This window comes from Paroedura picta, chromosome 6 (assembly GCF_049243985.1).
Source record: "Paroedura picta isolate Pp20150507F chromosome 6, Ppicta_v3.0, whole genome shotgun sequence".
In the NCBI taxonomy this organism is placed as follows: domain Eukaryota; kingdom Metazoa; phylum Chordata; class Lepidosauria; order Squamata; family Gekkonidae; genus Paroedura; species Paroedura picta.
Window position 1 is genome coordinate 91044388 of NC_135374.1, and position 17359 is coordinate 91061746.

At 41.7% G+C, this 17359-nt stretch overlaps 1 protein-coding gene across 3 annotated transcripts in view; it reads left to right on the plus strand.

The window, feature by feature from the left end:
• GCC2 (GRIP and coiled-coil domain containing 2) overlaps nt 1–12356 on the plus strand; it is a 35237-nt gene extending 22881 nt beyond the window's left edge. For 2 of the 3 annotated variants that reach the window (XM_077343616.1, XM_077343615.1), the window contains exons 14-23: nt 171–271; nt 383–460; nt 1785–1922; nt 3181–3296; nt 4143–4319; nt 4819–5036; nt 5382–5576; nt 6918–7057; nt 8323–8524; nt 9978–12356. In XM_077343616.1, the coding sequence (XP_077199731.1) occupies nt 171–271; nt 383–460; nt 1785–1922; nt 3181–3296; nt 4143–4319; nt 4819–5036; nt 5382–5576; nt 6918–7057; nt 8323–8524; nt 9978–10048 (1436 nt within the window). In that variant the 3' untranslated portion in view covers nt 10049–12356. The remainder of the gene's footprint in view (nt 1–170; nt 272–382; nt 461–1784; nt 1923–3180; nt 3297–4142; nt 4320–4818; nt 5037–5381; nt 5577–6917; nt 7058–8322; nt 8525–9977) is intronic. The other variant, XM_077343617.1, reaches the window with a different exon arrangement.
• The last annotated feature ends 5003 nt before the right edge of the window (nt 12357–17359 follow it).

Consider the following 17359-nt stretch of genomic DNA (forward strand, 5'->3'; position numbering starts at 1 on the left):
AACAAATGCTTTTTGTATAGCTTTAACTTGTGTTGAAATGAGGGTGCAAGAAGGAGGCACTGTTAACATTTGTCTTTTTGAAATGTTCAGGAAATGCGAAACAGGGGGGGGGGATCTTTTCTGAAACATCCTGCAATTTTGTTGCTTATAATGTCTGTTTGATCCCTTAGAGTCATTTCAAGCCTCTGCACAACAGTTTGAGGATAAGAACTCTAAGATCAAACAGCTGCTTGTGAAAACAAAAAAAGAGCTGGCTGACTTGAAACAAACCGTGAGTCGTTTTTTACTGTTTGTTAAGCCTGATTTTCTTGTAACAAAGTGATGCCGCCCCACCATGCCTTGTCTTCTATAGTGTCACCTTTACTATGCTTATATTTTGTAGGAAAATGAACTTCTGAGAATTCAGGCATCTCTAAAAGGAGAATTGGAAGCAAGTCAGCAGCAAGTGGAAGTTTACAAGGCAAGCAAGATAAACTTTTCCTCCCCCTAAATAGTGAGAAAGGGTGGTACTACCAGAGCAGTTTTTATTTTAAGCTGTCTCCATACTCTGTGGCTTACCTTTGGCGCCATCTGCGACAGGTACCTCTCTACACCCTTTCCCGCTGAGGGAAATTTTCCCTCCAAGAATTTTCTAAGTGTTGTCTATCATACCATCTTCTCAGACTGTCTTGCCAGCCGCCATTCTACTCTTAACATCTTACCGATTAAGTAGCTTGTGTAGAAATCGGCGTAAAGCTTTGAGTCATAGCATCTCTAGGACCTGAGCATCCTTTGCAATTGTTAACCCAGCTTTCGTCCTGATGTATTCAATAAATTCAGCTGTGAAAAATAAATAGGTAGAGAATAAACCCTGCTTTTAATTCCCTCTGCAGGCAAGCTGTACCGAATAGGCTAAAATATTTGTATGGCAACTTGCATCCTGGTCTAGGCTGCTGGTGCTCTGGCTAAGTAAAATAAGGACATACACAAGCCAATGGAGCACAGCAGAAGTCATATGATCACTTTGTAAATGAAGTATGTGATGATAATCCCATTTAATGGGCCAGTGGTTATTCTACTTAATAGGCAAAATGAATGTTAAGCCTCTTTTCAGTCTAATTGATTCCCTTGGAGTACCATTTAAGCATATGTTTTTAAGGTTCCTATTAAAATCAGTGTTAGCTTCATGTACAGCTTGTCTTGCTGAGATGACAGGTTGGATGATTACAAAATATAAAAACAATGCAGTTAGATGTCCAATAAGCGATGCAGCAGGCCTTGGGTTGCAGAATTAGAAAACAGGGCAAGTCAAGAACTGCCTAAGGCATGCCTTCCCATAAACAATGCAGAAAGTGGATTAGGGAGGTAGAGCCACATAAAACAAGATACAATGAACATCGCAATAGACTACTTTCCTTTTTCTGTGCCTGCCTGTAGAAAACCAAGCATTTCACATTGCCTCTAGTTATATGTGCTCATTTGAATTCAGCACATCAGACCAATTGTCCAGTTGGCTTTTTAAAGCTTAGATTTAGTTACATGTAAAATAATAAAAGTGTCATATGCCCTGTTGTCACCACCATCCAAAGGCCAGAGTTCCAAGATAACAAACCGATGGTAGGGAAAAGTGGTATGCCTAAACCACCACTGTGGTTACCATGCAAAAATTTGATGGCCCTTTGAATCCAGTCATCTCGCTAGGCCTGGTTCATTCATGGCAATGAATTCTGGGTGGAAATTCTGTCCTTGGCGGGAGTGTGCTTGACCAAGAAATCCACCTAACCAGAATAAATCTCCTCCTCCAGATTCAGTTGGCTGAACTAACCTCAGAAAAACACAAACTTCAGGAGCAACTCCGGACTTCCGTAGAGCACCACCAACGTACTTTGAGCACTTATCAGCAGAAGCTTGCAATGCTCCAAGAAGAGTGCAGTGCAGCAAAGGTATTCACTAAGGGGGGGGGGAGTTATGCTCTTAACTAATGGCTTATCACTGAAAATATTTATCTTCATCATTTGCGGAAAGGCCGACTGAAAACAGTGTTTTTGAACTAAGAATACACCTCTCAAGTTAGCCTCCCTTTATAGAGAGAGGGACAGATTATCAGGATAAAAGTATTGCTATTCCAGAAAGCTGAATGCAGATCCATGTTGACTGTCTCTAGGAGACTTAGTTCACTGTCTATGTCTCTGATGACTCTTGGGCCCGTTGGTACACTGCTTGCTTTATGGCTTCCCATCTGTCCATCATCCTACAACATCTTCAAAGTATGAGAGGATTCTAGGTGTGTATCTTCGAAAAGGAAAACCCAGCCGATGACTTTATAAGGATGTTGTAGGAATAGGGGCCGAGCACGGCAGTGGCTAACCATGATATGAGTTTTGTTTATTAAGTTAAGATTTTGGTGCTGTTCAGCTTTAATCCATAGAACACAGTGAAAGGTAGCAGATTATAAACAGGGATCAAGCGAAATCATGATCTCTTGCACATATGTCATATCAGTTATGGGCCCAGGAGAACTGAGTGAAAGTTTCTGAAGGACTTCTGCTTAATAAGAACACACCTGTCTTTCCCATGCAGGTTAGGTAGATCAAGTTCTGAGGAATTTTTGATTGTTTGATGAATACATTTCTATTGTGGAATTTTTTTTAAAAGGGTAGAGTGGTGAAAGAGGGAGTCGTATTATGCTGTGGTAACAGTGCACCATGAATGTAGGTCTTCAACGGGTGTCTCAAATTGAATGCAGAGGTATCTCTATCTTTTGGGCTTGAGTGAAACAGAATGACTCAGCATCCAGTTTAATTACAAGTCAGCATTCGATTGATGTCTTTATAGAAGTGGATGGGCAATGATGGCTGCTTCACAGCAAAATGCCTGCCTGTGGTGATTCAGCCCCCAGCTTGTGGTGATCATAGAAACTGACTAAACTTTGAGGGGAAAATTACGTTGAATCGATCCATTTTAAAAGGGTATCTGGAAGGTGTGGTTAATGTAGAACACTTTTTACTGCCATTCTCAGGAGAGTCTATCTTTTATTGATCACGTAATAACAACTTGAACTTACAACCTGCAAGGGCAAATTTGCTGTGTTTCAGAAAGCCCATGCTTGTGATCCGGCAACAATATAGTTGCATCCAAAGTTTACCTGTGTCAGGAGTAGGCTGCTTGTGAAATATCATCCGCCCTCCCCTGTCATTGCAGGCAGAACACGCTGCTGTGTCATCTGAATTTGAAAGCTACAAAGTTCGTGTTCATAATGTTTTAAGACAGAAGAATAAATCTTCTCAAGCTGAAACTGATGGGAGCAAACAAGAAAGGTAACTGTAGCTGTTTACTTTGAAGTATCAGCTTTTGATGGGGGGACATTTGTTAAGAGTCCTTCTGATAGAGGTAGGCAGGGGTTTGTTTCATTACAGAAAATATGGTTGCTTTTGCTGTTGACCCTGCTTCCTGCATTCAGCATACTTTCTTCTTCTGCCACTGAATTCTCCAAGAAACCATTTGATCCAAAGTATAGTTTAAAAAAAAACACTCCAAAGCAGTCCCAGTAGTTAGTTTATGATACTATATTTGCCAAGTTAACATGTCTTGGTGAGATCTACAGCCACTGACTCTTTCTGCAGGCTACGCAGGTGCTCTACTATGGAGTCCTTCTCCTAGCCCAAACAAGTATTGACATCCAACCTTTCTCCAGGGAAGCAGGGAAAGCTTTGGGTGTAGTATCTTGCCCCATGCCTTGCTGCTGAAAGTGTCAGTGGTTTTATGTACATTCCTTTTCTGGCTCAAGGGCTGCAACCATCCCAGGATTCCTCTCCTCTCTCCCTTAGCCAGCTGTTGGCTTCTATGTCGAACTGTTTGGTGCTGCCCTTTCTCTTCCATGAGGCCACAACAGCCATCAAAAGAGTCATTTGCTGCTCACAGAATTCCTCTTATCATCCCTTAGTACCCAAGTTCAGTTTATGTTAATCCTGTATAATGAAAATTAAGTCCATCCGTAATTTCCTTTACTTTTAAGAGTTCTGTTATTTGTCTGTACCTGAAACTGTACAAAGTCCTGTAACCTACAGAACACATTATTTTCATGGTCTGCCAATGATACATGTGAAGTTTGAAAAGCAGCATTAACATTTGTAAGCCGTTTTGTTTTATTTTCTTTCCTTTAGAGAACACCTAGAAAATGTAATAGATCAGTTAAAGACAAAATTGCAAGACACTCAACACAACTTACAAATCAATGTAGCTGAGCTTCAATCGCTGCAGTCCGAACACGACACATTGCTGGAACGACACAATAAAATTCTTCAGGAGACCGTAGCAAAGGAAGCAGAGCTCCGAGAAAAGTATGCATCTACTGTGTAAATTGAATTGTTGTTTCTTCTTGTGACTAGCATTTCATACTTGAATCCACCAACCGGTTACAGCAAGAACAGATGTTGATGAGCAGGAGTTTTGCTACCTTTCCAGTACAGCCCTTTGCTTCTGAATGCTGAACCATCTTCAGGAGCGGCATGGAATGCAGCAGTGAGAGGACGGACTGTAACCTTCTATTATTTTCTGTTCTCCAACCCTCACGAGTGACTTTCCAAGGGGCATGAGACTGCCCTTCTGTGAATGACATTCAAGAAAGGATTAAATCCATCTCAACAAATACATTTGGTCTTTGGTGCTAAGCCCCCACAATTTATTGGCTATTTCTGTTGGGGATAAGATATTTCAATGCATTTCTTAAGGTTCCTTTAAACTTAAAACTTAAAACTCATATGTGTAGCATCCAAGGACTATTTGTTTATTTAGAATAAACTCTTAGCTTTAAATACATGGGCTTCTCTTCTCTTACAGACTCTGTACAATACAGTCTGAAAACATGGTGATGAAGTCCGAGCACGCACAGACGATGAGTCAGCTGACAGCCCAGAATGAAGCTCTTCGAAACAGTTTCCGAGACCAAGTCAGGCATCTTCAGGAAGAGCACAGGAAGACTGTGGAGACATTGCAGCAGCAGCTGTCCAAAGTAGAAGCCCAGCTCTTTCAACTCAGAAGTGAGCCAAGTTCAAAAAGTAAGCTTCTTTTGTTACCTATGGGCAGAAATAATGTTAAGCTGGGAGGTACTGTCAGCGCTTTCCTCACAGTCACACACCTCTGAGACTCTCGCTTATCTTAAATTGAATTGCCGGCTCCCTAACTAAACCAGGGGGATCTCTTCCTATGTTATATGCTGTTGGTAGGGCTTACACATGGAGGATGTGGCAGATGTTTATGGCATCAAGCTATTAGTGGTTTGGTTTTATTATTGGATTTATCACCAGGGCTGTGGGAGGGAGCATCTTGTCTGTCTGGCCAGCTTTTGTGCAATTCCATTCCAGTAGCAACTTTATATTGTAGCAGAATTCCTGATTTTTCAGGTCCTACTCCTTCCAATATACCAACAAAGAACTTGCGAGAAAGAAGGAACACTGACCTTCCTCTTCTTGATGTGCACACTGTAGCTAGAGAGGAAGGAGAAGGAATGGAAACCACTGACACGGAATCTGTGTCTTCTGCCAGCACTTACATACCATCTTTGGAACAGCTCCTTAATACACCTGATACAAAACTTGGTAAGGAACACTTCTCTTAAGGCCGTGTGGTAGTGGTGGTTTCCCTGTCTGCAGAACTTAGTAGTGCTTGGAAGTTTTTGGAGTAGAGTTATTTTCGTTGTCCAGAGCTTTCTGCTCTACTTCCTTCATATGCACCCCCAAAAAGCATTCATACCGAAGCAGTCTCTTTCAGTGTTCTTGATAGCCACTCTTGCACAATCTATTATACCAGTAGTGTGAGCTGCTGTCAGAGAAGTTAGACTGGCTTAACATAATTGACCTTCAGGCATATTTTCTCTGCAAAATTTGGAGCAAATAGCCACTCAATTATAATGATGAATTCTGTGAGTTTTATTCTCTGAGGGTCTGGCTGATACAGAGTCTAGGATTAAATGGGATTAATTGTTTAGGTTTTATTTTTGTTTTGTTTTTTGAAATCCTGAGTTAAATTGTTCTTTGCAAGCACAGAGGAACAAAAAGCATTAGCTTTAACTAGGAATTTTATTAGCGCTAATGTGCGTCAGATAACAGAAGCTAAAGGTTTTATTTGATAGTTCTTCTTTTAGGTGGTTACTTGTCTGTGTAGATAAAGTGAGTACCAAAGAGAGATCTTTTATGTTGTTATTTCTGGAGCACCATCTCTGTGTGTGGCACTTACAAAAGAAAAGAACCTGCCCTAAGAACCTTAAGGTCTAAAAAAAAAAAATCAGCAGAGGATAGGGAAGCACAGTTGAGATGGAAGAAGGTGTGATTGTTACCTTAATTTTAGTTCCAGCAACAGTGGAGGTGGGAATGACAACTCTGAGCCTGTCCTCCAAAATGAAGTGCTGCTCAGTGAAAAGCTAAGAGTTGTCAGATGGATAGGCATGTGCACTGCCAAGTTATATAACACATTTGTTGTTTTGGGGAAAGACAGGGAAGATTCACCTGTTAAGTAGAAGGGAAATAATATTCAGAACATTGCCGCAAACTTTAATGTGAAAAAGTTATATAGATCTAAGTCTGCAGAGTTGTCGATAAGGCCTTAGCTTTTTCACATGTGTATATTCAATATTACATTGGTCTTTTGCTGTGTAGGCACAGGCCACCATCCAGAAAAATTGTGTGTGTTTTTATAGTCCGGAGTACAGCTGTCATTTTATTTTATGGGTGCAGTGGAGAGATTCTGTTCAGTGTAAAAAGTATCCTGCCTGTCAAGCCATTGCTGATAACTGCACCAGAATCAGGAAGCAAAGACCTAGATTGGAGCAGGGCTGAAGCCCTTGAAAGTGTCTATAACTCTGGATGGTAACCATAAAGAATAGTGACTCCATAAAATAAAATCATGAGGCCAGGTTCACATTACCTTTTCAATATTCACAGAACCCCCTCAGTGGCAAGCAGAGCTTACAAAAGAAGAGCTGGTCCAGAAACTAAACACCACAACAAAGAGCGCCGATCACCTAAATGGGTTACTTCGGGAATCAGAAGCAACCAATGTGATTCTAATGGAACAAATTAAGGTCAGTAGACAGACTCTTAGCAGTCTTCTAGTTCATATGACTGTCTACAAATCCCTCTGTAATTGTCATGTGAAATTGCTATCATTCCCATTAGTGAGTGCATGCTTCCCCACGTGTTGCATTCTGTGCTGTGTAAGTTCAACAAAAGTTTAGCAGGACAAAGGTCTGTCTCACCAAGTGCTCTTTGCCCTGCTTTGAGAACAGAGTCAGGGTGCAGAAGTCACTGTAAGAGAATAGAGTTCTTAAGGGGCAGAAGATGAACTAAGAACACAGGCTTTGGTACTGGGAGTTGGATTCAAAAGCAGGGCTACCAGTATTGCACCAACAAGGCTTGTCATCAAATATAGTCTTTTACACAGCATGAAATGTTTTGCCACAGCTGTTTCCAAGATCAGGATAAGTCATGCTCCTTAGAATCTAAAATAATACTACTTTATATTTATACCCCACCCTTCCCAATTGGCTCAGGGTAGGTAACAAAATAAAATAAACAAACTGATACACTATAAATAAATAAACTAATTCATATATAAAATATAAGTTTAAATTATATTAAAAGCCACCTCCTTAAAGTCCTTTCGGAGTGAGGGGCTAATTTATATTGGGCAGAGTGATATTTTTGGAGTAGGGAGGTCAACATTTCCTCAGTGATTATTTCTTGATGTCAACCATAGTTCTGGCGGAACAGCTGTCTTACAGGCCCTCTGGAACTGTTGAAGGGTCCTGGAGGGTCCTGATAACACCAGGGAGAGCATTCCACCAGGTCAAGCCCAGTTGAGGCTGGAGATCGTGAACAAGTTCTGATCAGAAAGACTTTTTGTGAAATGTAGCAGATGGGAACAGGCCAAGAACACACCCCCTACAAGTGCCTTCAGGCTTTTGATTGCCTGATGTTGTTGAAAGGGGAACTCCTCCAGCCTCCTCTTCCTTTCAGTCTATCCATGATTTCTGCATATGGGAGTCAATTCACACTCTTATATTTCTGCTGATGATCCTGCATGATCATATGACCCAGGAGGCATAATAACAAAGGGTTGCACTTTTATTCACTCATCTGCTTGTCCAGGAGGCTGGCAGAACTTAGTAGTATGAAGGAAATCAAATTTGACTCCATTCTTCTATGATATATCTATAAACACAGTCTATAATACTGTGTTTAATCTAACAGGAATCTCTCCCGCAGCTGCTCATTTTGACTGCTTTTCTTACTTTTTCACAGCCACTTAGGGATGTTTTTTTGTTCTCTGTGTTTTTTCCACCTTCAGCTTCTTAAAAATGAAATTAGACGTTTAGAAAGAAACCAGGAACGAGAGAAATCCGTAGCTAATCTGGAATATTTGAAGAATGTTCTGCTCCAGTTTATATTTCTGAAATCGGGCAGTGAAAGAGAGAGGCTTCTTCCTGTAATAGACACCATGTTGCAGCTGAGTCCAGAAGAAAAAGGAAAGCTTGTTGCAATTGCTCAAGGTGTGTGAAGCTATTTTGCTGCCGGTGTGTTCTATGTCAGGGAGTGTTATCAGAGAAAGGAAAGGAGATCAGAGAGGCTTCTGCTGGTGAAGACTGTGCAGCAAAATAGATGTAGTGAAAAACCTGGATGTCTTTTGACAAACAAGGGCCTCTAGAGCACTGGGGAAAACAAGACTAAATGTTTAAAACAAAACAAAATGTACAATGCAGGGCCTCCAAGAAGGGACACATTGTTTTTTTTTTTTTGGGGGGGGGGTTCCACAAAGGAATAAGCAGTCCTTCAGTTATATTTACCTTTAGCATGACTTTAGATCTGAAAATCATAGTTCAAAATGACATGGCCAGAATAATGATAGATCATACAACCAAATATCCATCAAAACCAAAAGCTAGTTTGCTTGTTTCTAGCTATGGGGTTGGAATCCAGGGATGGGTGAATGTATTTAGCATAGTTCCACTTGCACAAGACTACCAGTAACACATAGCACTTTAACGTAAGTTTTAACAGATCAAAAGTGTGCACGTTAAGCAATGGCATGTACAACAAATGGTTCACATGATTTCATTTAATCCGGTTTTTAAACTGTGTCAGAAGAAATACCTATATGCTTGCACATAAGCCGACCCACATATAAGCCGAGGCACCTAATTTTACCACAAAATCTGGGCAAACATTGACTCGCTTATAAGGTGAGGGTGGGAAATGCTCCATCATCACAGCCTCTCCCATCCAGCCTCCCCCACCAACAAATACAGAAAAGTTAAGAGGATGAATAGCTGCTGGTTTTTGTACCCCGCTTTTCACCCAAAGAAACCAAAATAATAGTTTGGAAGAAGTGATTAAGAAGAGGAAGAAGTGAATGCAAAGGAAAAAAAAGACCAGAGTCCCTCAGTCAAACTGTTGATGCCCTACAAGCTGTCAGTGCAGGCTTTTATTTCAATTACCGTATATACCTGTGTATAAGCTGAGGAGGGCTTTTTCAGTGTGAAAAAAGGTGCTGAAAAACTAGGCTTATACACAGGTAGATATAGGGTAGTTTGTACTATTTCTTGTGCACAGGGAAAACCTAGTGGAGATACAACCACCTTCTCTTAGTGCAAAGAGTAATTTTAGCCCTTCTGCTTGTGACAGGGGTTATAACAGTCCTATAGGGCAGGGGTAGTCAACCTGTGGTCCTCCAGATGTTCATGGACTACAATTCCCATGAGACCCTGCCAGCATTTGCTGGCAGGGGCTCATGGGAATTGTAGTCCATGAACATCTGGAGGACCACAGGTTGACTACCCTGGCTATAAGGGTTGTATAGGGGATAGTTCTGTTTTATAATAGGGTTGGGCACTTGTATTTTAAGCAGCAATGTTATACAGGTCAGTCAAATCATGCTTTCTTGTCTTTGGGTTAAAAGCTCTTCCTTGATTTACAAAGGCTGTATGTTTTTGTTCTTCTCAAAAGGTGAGGAGGAGAGCACATCACAGCCAGCTGGGTGGGCTTCATATCTGCACAGCTGGTCAGGACTCCGCTAAAACTATGGGCATGCTGAAGACTCTGCTTATCTCCACATGTAACAAGGGTAACTTTTGGGTTTTCTGTTGATTATTCTGTTTTTTTGGTTAAGTCTTGTGATCTGTGTGTTCTGGCTTCAACTTCTGGTCCCTATTTGGTGACTCATTACAAGGTTATAATGTTTGTAGGAAGCAAGGCCTGTCTCCCTCCTTGGTTAGAGAGTTGCATATGTGTAACTCTCTGCATCTGGAGCTTCTCCCTCTATTGAACCCTTCAGCTGGGATTTCTGACTGCAGCAAGCACCTTCACTTGTATTTCTCTGAAACAAGCTCCTGCACAAGATAATTATCAGTAGCAAGGCCAAAATGGAATTGGCCACTCTGACCACATGCGTTCCAGTTCTTCTCTTCAGCCCATCGCCTGTTTTGTGCTTAGGGATGTAGAATTATATGACTTAGAGTAAAACACTTCAGAACTTACCTTACAAATTGCTTATTCGTCCAAAAAGGGGAAAGGAGCAAAAAAAATTGGCAGCATTCTGCTACTTGAATAAATTGAAATTATGGCCCAAGTCCAAACTTAATTTAGAGATTCCTTAAGCTAACAGGACACTATCTAGTGTTTAGAACATTGCTGTGTCAGATTCTTTTGCCTGAGCATGAAATCATTAGTTAATGGCTGTCGAGAACAAATTTTCCTAAAGTATCCCTTTGACATTTTTTTAAAAAGCATTAAAATAAGAATTAGAAAAGATGTGTCACTCTGATCACAGGACGGCGTTACCTGTGCAGTAGGTCATATGGAGATTCTAAAGCTTGGTTCAGAGTTTGGGTCAGGTTATGAATTCTAAGTAGAATCAGCAGTGATCATTGCCAAGGTTGTGTGCCGTCTTGAAAACCTTCAAGCTTAATTCAGGTCAATATAATTTACAGCTATATGCCTTTTTCTCAAATGGATGCTTTTGTTCCACCATGATGCTCAAGGTGTTTCTACTTGACATGCATGTGTTAAAATCTGTATGATGCTTCTGTAGAAACAAATAGTTCTCTTTTCACTCAATCTCTATAGCATTTTTTGTTTGTTTCTCTCGAAGGGATGCTCTCAAGGATGCCCCACAAAATGTATCATTTTACATAACGTATATTTCAGTCTTGGTGATTTGTATTCTCTTAGCATATGCATTCTGCTTCCTTGCTAAATCTCTCTCTGGTACCCAAAGTTGATAAAACTGTATACCCAGTTCACACAGTACCACTTCCTCTATCTCAGTGCTTCAAAGTCTGGCTCCTGTTTGCCACCCTCTTAAGCATCAGTAGGTAAAACTGGGTTGAAAGATGGCCCAAATGATATAGTTGGAATCCTGGATAAAGTGGGTGTCCTCAGTGAACTTTGAAAAGAGTGTCTGAGGTCCAATCTGCTTTATCAGGCTGTCGACTGATCTGGGGTGGGTAGAGCAGCCCCAGTGAGATTTACTGACTTGTTCTAGTGGATGTGACTGCTTAGAGCAGCTGGCTAGTATTGTGTCTGAAGGCAAGTGAAAACAACATGGGAAGTGAGCCAGCATTCACAAAGAGAAGACTAATGAATGGCACAGCCATTTCTAGGGCCACTTAAGAGCCTTAATGGGTTTCATGACCAAAGTTCACATTCTCTGACAGGGTAGAAATGTGAGAAGGCCGTTGTGTTTTTAAGGTGTGGCATGAAAGTCAGCCTTGAGCAATCTTGTTTGATTTAGAGTATTTATAGTGGCTATTCTTTGTGGCGAGGACTGCTGTCTTGGATTCTGAAAGGAGTTGGAGAAAGCTGAATGGCAGCAAGTCAAAAAATTTTCTCAATGATAGCATCAAAATGCATACTTTAAATTAGTTGTCAAGTTAAAAACGTCTCAATAACACTGACAAGTGAGGGGGGAAATGCATCATTTGTTTGAACATCTCCAATGACGTTCCTGTCTGCAGTCTCTTCAGACAGTAGATATGCCTTAAATCTTCAGTATTGTTAATTTATCTCACTTCAAGCTGTGTAACATTTTAACATGTTTGTTGTTGTTTTCCTGCTAGGAGTCAAAGATCTTGATAGACCCTTTCTCCTGTATTTTGACATGTTGAAACTGACCGGGAAAATGTCTGTGCACTTTCTCCTGTACTTCGTTGTTTTCAGACCTGGTTTCACTGAATAATTGCTATTAACTGAATAGCATTTTCCTATTTGCACAATGTTAACAACTGTGACAGAATGAACCTTTATGTCTTTTGAAGTGTTGTACTTCAAATCCCGTTTTTATTTTTTTTCAAGCTGTGAATAAATTATGCATATAGTTTACTTTTATTACTTTTCGAATTTCTATTGTATCTGTTCATTCATTGTATAAATTCAGAGACTGCCATTGTAAATGTAACATTCTGTATGCATGATCTAACTATACTTTTTGCTAAAGAGAAACGTTAGAAGTCATGAGAGAGAAATTCAGATTAAAACTGCAGTTGTAAAACATGGGTCTTTTATAAATGCAATATATTTATGTATCACATAGGTACTTTCAAAAACCTCATACTTAAAGGTACTCTAAACCAGGTGGACTGAAGATAGAGCAGCTTAAAATCAAACAAACTTGCCTCATAAGGAAAATGTAACCTTTTCCTCAATCTTGTTTGCATATTCCAAAGAGTACTTTCCCTATCATAAATGGCCAACTAATCCAGCATTGTCTGTGTTTCTACAGCAAGGCTGTGAACAACAGGGCCTTAATTTGTAGGACCACCATAAAAAATTGTGTCTAAATGTGAAGATTTCTAGTAAAAGTATGTAATTCAGTGGGGCTAGGATTGAAGAACTGGAAGGGGAAGGAATACATATATCACTAACAGAGGGTGATATATGTATTCCTCCCCCTTCCAGTTCTTCAATTGTTGCCCCAATGAATTACATACTTCTACTAGAAATCTTCACTGTTAGATACAAATGTTTTACGGTGGCCCTATGAATTAAGTTCTGTCATTCACAGCCTTGCTGTAGAAACTATGCCCTCATATTCCCACACATGATGCGGGACTAGCTGGCCATTTGTGATAGGGAAAGAATACTTTAGATTACGCTTTACTGTCTCCTGAATGTGGAACTTCCTCGCAATGGCGATTTAAGAAGACACCCAGTAGACAAATGCAGTAGGCGTAGGATTACTGAACTGGAAAACGGTGCCAGAAAATCCACACCCGGCCTAAAACATGACATATCACAATGAAGAAAGCGAGTGACAAAAGTAGAAGACAATGCAGTAGAAGCAAGGTGATACATTCAGTAAGCATTGCAACAGACTATAATCCTCTTCCTTTATAAATGCACCCTCTGGGGCTATTATATTGCACAGCAGTCCTAATCCCTTGATAAAAATGTCTTCCTGAACATTCCTGTATTGCACATTCTGCAAAATGGTAGAAGTGTGGGAGCCTTCCTGGCCTGCAGGCCATCCATTCCACAAGGCAGGAGCCACCACAGAGAATGCGTGTGAATAGGCAGCTGCGGATCTTACCTGTTCAGAGTGGTACGTTCAGAAGGCTTTGTGCAGAAGATTCCCACTACACACATACAGAAATTACAGGCAATCCTTTGCAGCAATCTCTACACGTTCTCAGCCTTGAATGTGCTTAAGGTTCCCTAGTGCCGTAACAAATGTTTGGTGTACAAAACCATTGCTTTGCTCTTCAAAAATATAATTGCTCAATCAGTTTTGTGTGTGTGTGGGGGGGGGGGAGAATCAGGGTGCAGCCTGAGAAACAGCAACCTCAACAAGAGGCTTACAGGGCAGTTGAGAAGCCAAGTTGGCTTGCTATTGTTTTCTTCTGAAGAGGCCTCCTTGGTGTTCTCCCTTCCAAATACTGACCCTGCTTAGCCTCTGAGACCAGATGAAATTGGGCTATGCCATGCTGCCTTCCCAGTCATCCAGGATACTGATCTAATATGTTGTGTGCCACGAAGCAAGTGGTGGAAGCAGTTTCACTAACGCTAGCACAGAGGGGGCAAAAAATATTTCATTACCATATTACTCTTGTGGATTCAGTTTCCTGGGTGAATTCCAGGTACTTTAAATGCACACCTCCCAATAAAAGGCATGGTAATCATAATCAGTGACTGAATCTCTTATGTTCTGGCTATTCCTTCCCTTGCTGACTGCCTGAAATCAAAAACTAAAGGCAGGTTTCTAATAAAGGTTAGACAGAACCCTGGCATTGAATCAAAAAGGAAGTCAAACCAATCACCAACATAACTCTGTCAATATACAGAGTATAATCGTGCCCTATTTTTGTGCAGTGCAAGATAATAAATCATTCTGAATTGCATGGCTTTCCTAACGGTTATTTTAGGGAACACAGAGATTAATCAGTGTGAAGAAATCAGTTGTTGCTCCAAATACAAGATGACGTATTATCTATACTGTGTATGAATAATGGGGCATCAAATGTATCTGTCATTTGCAGAAGGTCAAGTGTATTGCTAGCTAGATGGATGGTCTTTCATTCTTAAATGTTTTATAAGTTTCTGTATAAATCAGATGTGTGATCCCCCCCCCGCCCCATATGAGCCACTGTGTAGCTTTTGCCCCACATTGTAAAAATGTTAAAATATTTTTCCCCCACAGGAATTGTTGCTTTCATAGCAATTTGCTGCTAGATAGGTTGAAAGGTTATTCAGGGAAATGTCCAAAAATACTTGAATAGTGATTCACATGGTAAGTGTTGGATCTGAATTTGTGAGAGAGGCACCTGGATGGTAACAGAAGCAGGAAGGCAGTGTGTGGAGCCAGGAGACACAGATAAGGAAATCTGCTCCCCTGCAGGCAATTGATATTTGTTCCCTGTAACACTGCAGATAGCAGATGTTTTCCATCTCTTTTTCATTTTACTTGTAAACACCCCTCGTGTGAGGCAATTCAGTCAAGAAGGATATGGGGTAGGAGTCAGGACTTTGCCTTCCTCTCTCCTCCCAACGTTGTGCCAAATTTTCCCTTGCAGTCTACATTCCCCCTGCTTGCCCACTGCTCTCCAAACTTTTTCCCCCATCCAAGCAAAACTTGCTCAAGATCCACCAGTCACTGTCAACCCAGCTGCCCCCCCTTGTGCTAACCAGTGCCCTTGTATAATCAGTCACCCGCTATCTCTTGAGAGCCTACATTGCATAGCAGTTAAGAGAGGTGACCTCTAATCTGGAGAGCCACTCTTCCTCCACAGGCAGCCAGCTGGGTGACCTTGGGCCTGTCTTAGCTCACTCAGAGCTCGCTCAGCCCTACCTACCTCACAGGAAGAAGAGTTGGTTCTTATATGCCGCTTTTCTCTACCTGGAGTCTCAAAGCAGCTTACAATCACCTTCCCTTTCCTCTCCCCACAACAGACACCCTGTGACGTAGGTGAGGCTGAGAGAGCCCTGATATTACTGCTTGGTCAGAACAGCTTTATCAGTGCTGCGGCGAGCCCAAGATCACCCAACTGGCTGCACGTGGAGGAGCAGGGAATCAAACCACGCTCACCAAATTAGAAACCACCGCTCTTAACTACTACATCAAGCTGGTGTCTGTTGAGAGAGGAAGGGAAAGCGATTGTAAGCCGCTTTGAGACTCCTTCAGGTAGTGAGAGTGCATGCTTTGCAGGGAGAAGCAAAGGACCGCTGTAGTTTTGTGGTTAGTTGCATGGTTATGCAACTGGAACAGCGGAATTTCATACAGTCTCAGTCTGGATTCAGGTGAGGACACCAATGCGTGCCAAATTGGCCCATTATGCACAGGGGGATAGCACGCATTCGGGGTGGAATGGTGGCGACTAAAATCACCGATAACGCAGTGCCGGCTGCAACCGGCCGCAGATTTGGTGCATGCCGCTGGAAAAGCCATGTTAGTGAAACGCAGAAGAAAGCGCAGCTTCCGGGTGACCGGGGTCGCCATGTGCATAATCGGTTACTCTGGGTTTTGCTGCCGTTGTGTCCCGTCCCGTCCATAAGCGGTTTGCTTCACTTCTTCCCCCTCCACGTTTTCCATGTGACCCAAAATCGCCGTTTCGGCAGCCATGCATAATGGGCCATTGTGAGGTCCTGCTGTTTGGCCTGGAGCAAGGTAGAGCCATCTACAGTTATTTCCTCCAAAGGTATAAAACATTCATAACAATTTGATGAAAATAAATATAATTTATATCTGGGAAAGACAAGCTAATCTATAACAAGATAAGCTAAATCCACTGGAGGCCGCTGGATATTAGGGATGTGAGCTTCAGCGCAGCTCATCCACCTTGCCGATCCCGGAAGCCCGAGGCCAGTGCTACAGTGCAGAGAGGAGGAGCAGCAGGAGGGGCACACCTGCTGGAGGCCACAAGTGCCACCTTGGGCTTCAGTGATTGCTAAGGCGGCCGCATCGTGCCGGCACGCACATCCCTACTGGATACAGAGCAACACAAACCCACTGGATATATATCAACGCAATCTTGCCATCAAATCTCTGACAGAATCTAAAGAATTGGCCTCCAGGTGTTCTTCATAGTCCTGGGAAATGGGAGTCGGCCTGCAAAAGGAGACAGACAACTTCAATTGTCAGTCTGGAGCCAAGTCTCTCAGCAATTCCTTCCTGTGTATTTTGCTCAGAATAATTTTTCTTCGGTTTCTTTCCCTTGCAGCAGTGTTTAGCGACACAGATACTCTGTCACAGGATAAACTGTCATGTTCAGAAATGGTTTAATACCTGCAGTCAGTGGCTATATGAACACCTGCACCAGCTGTTGCATTTGTTCCCAGAAATAAGATTCAAAATAGGAAAGAGGGAGGATCCCTCCTTTCCCCTTCTATTCAAACCATGGTCTTTTCTTTCTAGGACAAGGCAATTTGTCCTCCGGCTGCCACTTTTACAAAAGCATAATGCTCACCTAATAGGTATAGTCTGTGATCAGTGATAGATAACTAAATTCTCCCTCCCCAGGCTTGTCGTGAACGTCTATTCTTAAAATTATTTGAAGACATTTCCACGCTATGCAAAGCCAACACTAGAGGGATCAACCAGCCCTATTTAAAATACACACTCCAAAACACACTGGTTAGCAAGACCCCACAGCCCACCCTTTTGTGAATATTTTATTTTAAGAGCATCTTTCTCCCTGTCTGCTTGAGAATTTTAACAAATGGCATTATTTCAGAGGCAGGCCTTGATGAGAAAGGCAGGCAGGATATAGAATGCAATTGTCAGGCAGGAAATTATGAGAGAAGCCAATCCTTTATGAAGCAAACATGTCCAAATAATAATTGTTTGGACATTCTAAAGCTTTGAGAGTTCAAGACAGAATTGGCAGGACTCCCCTAAA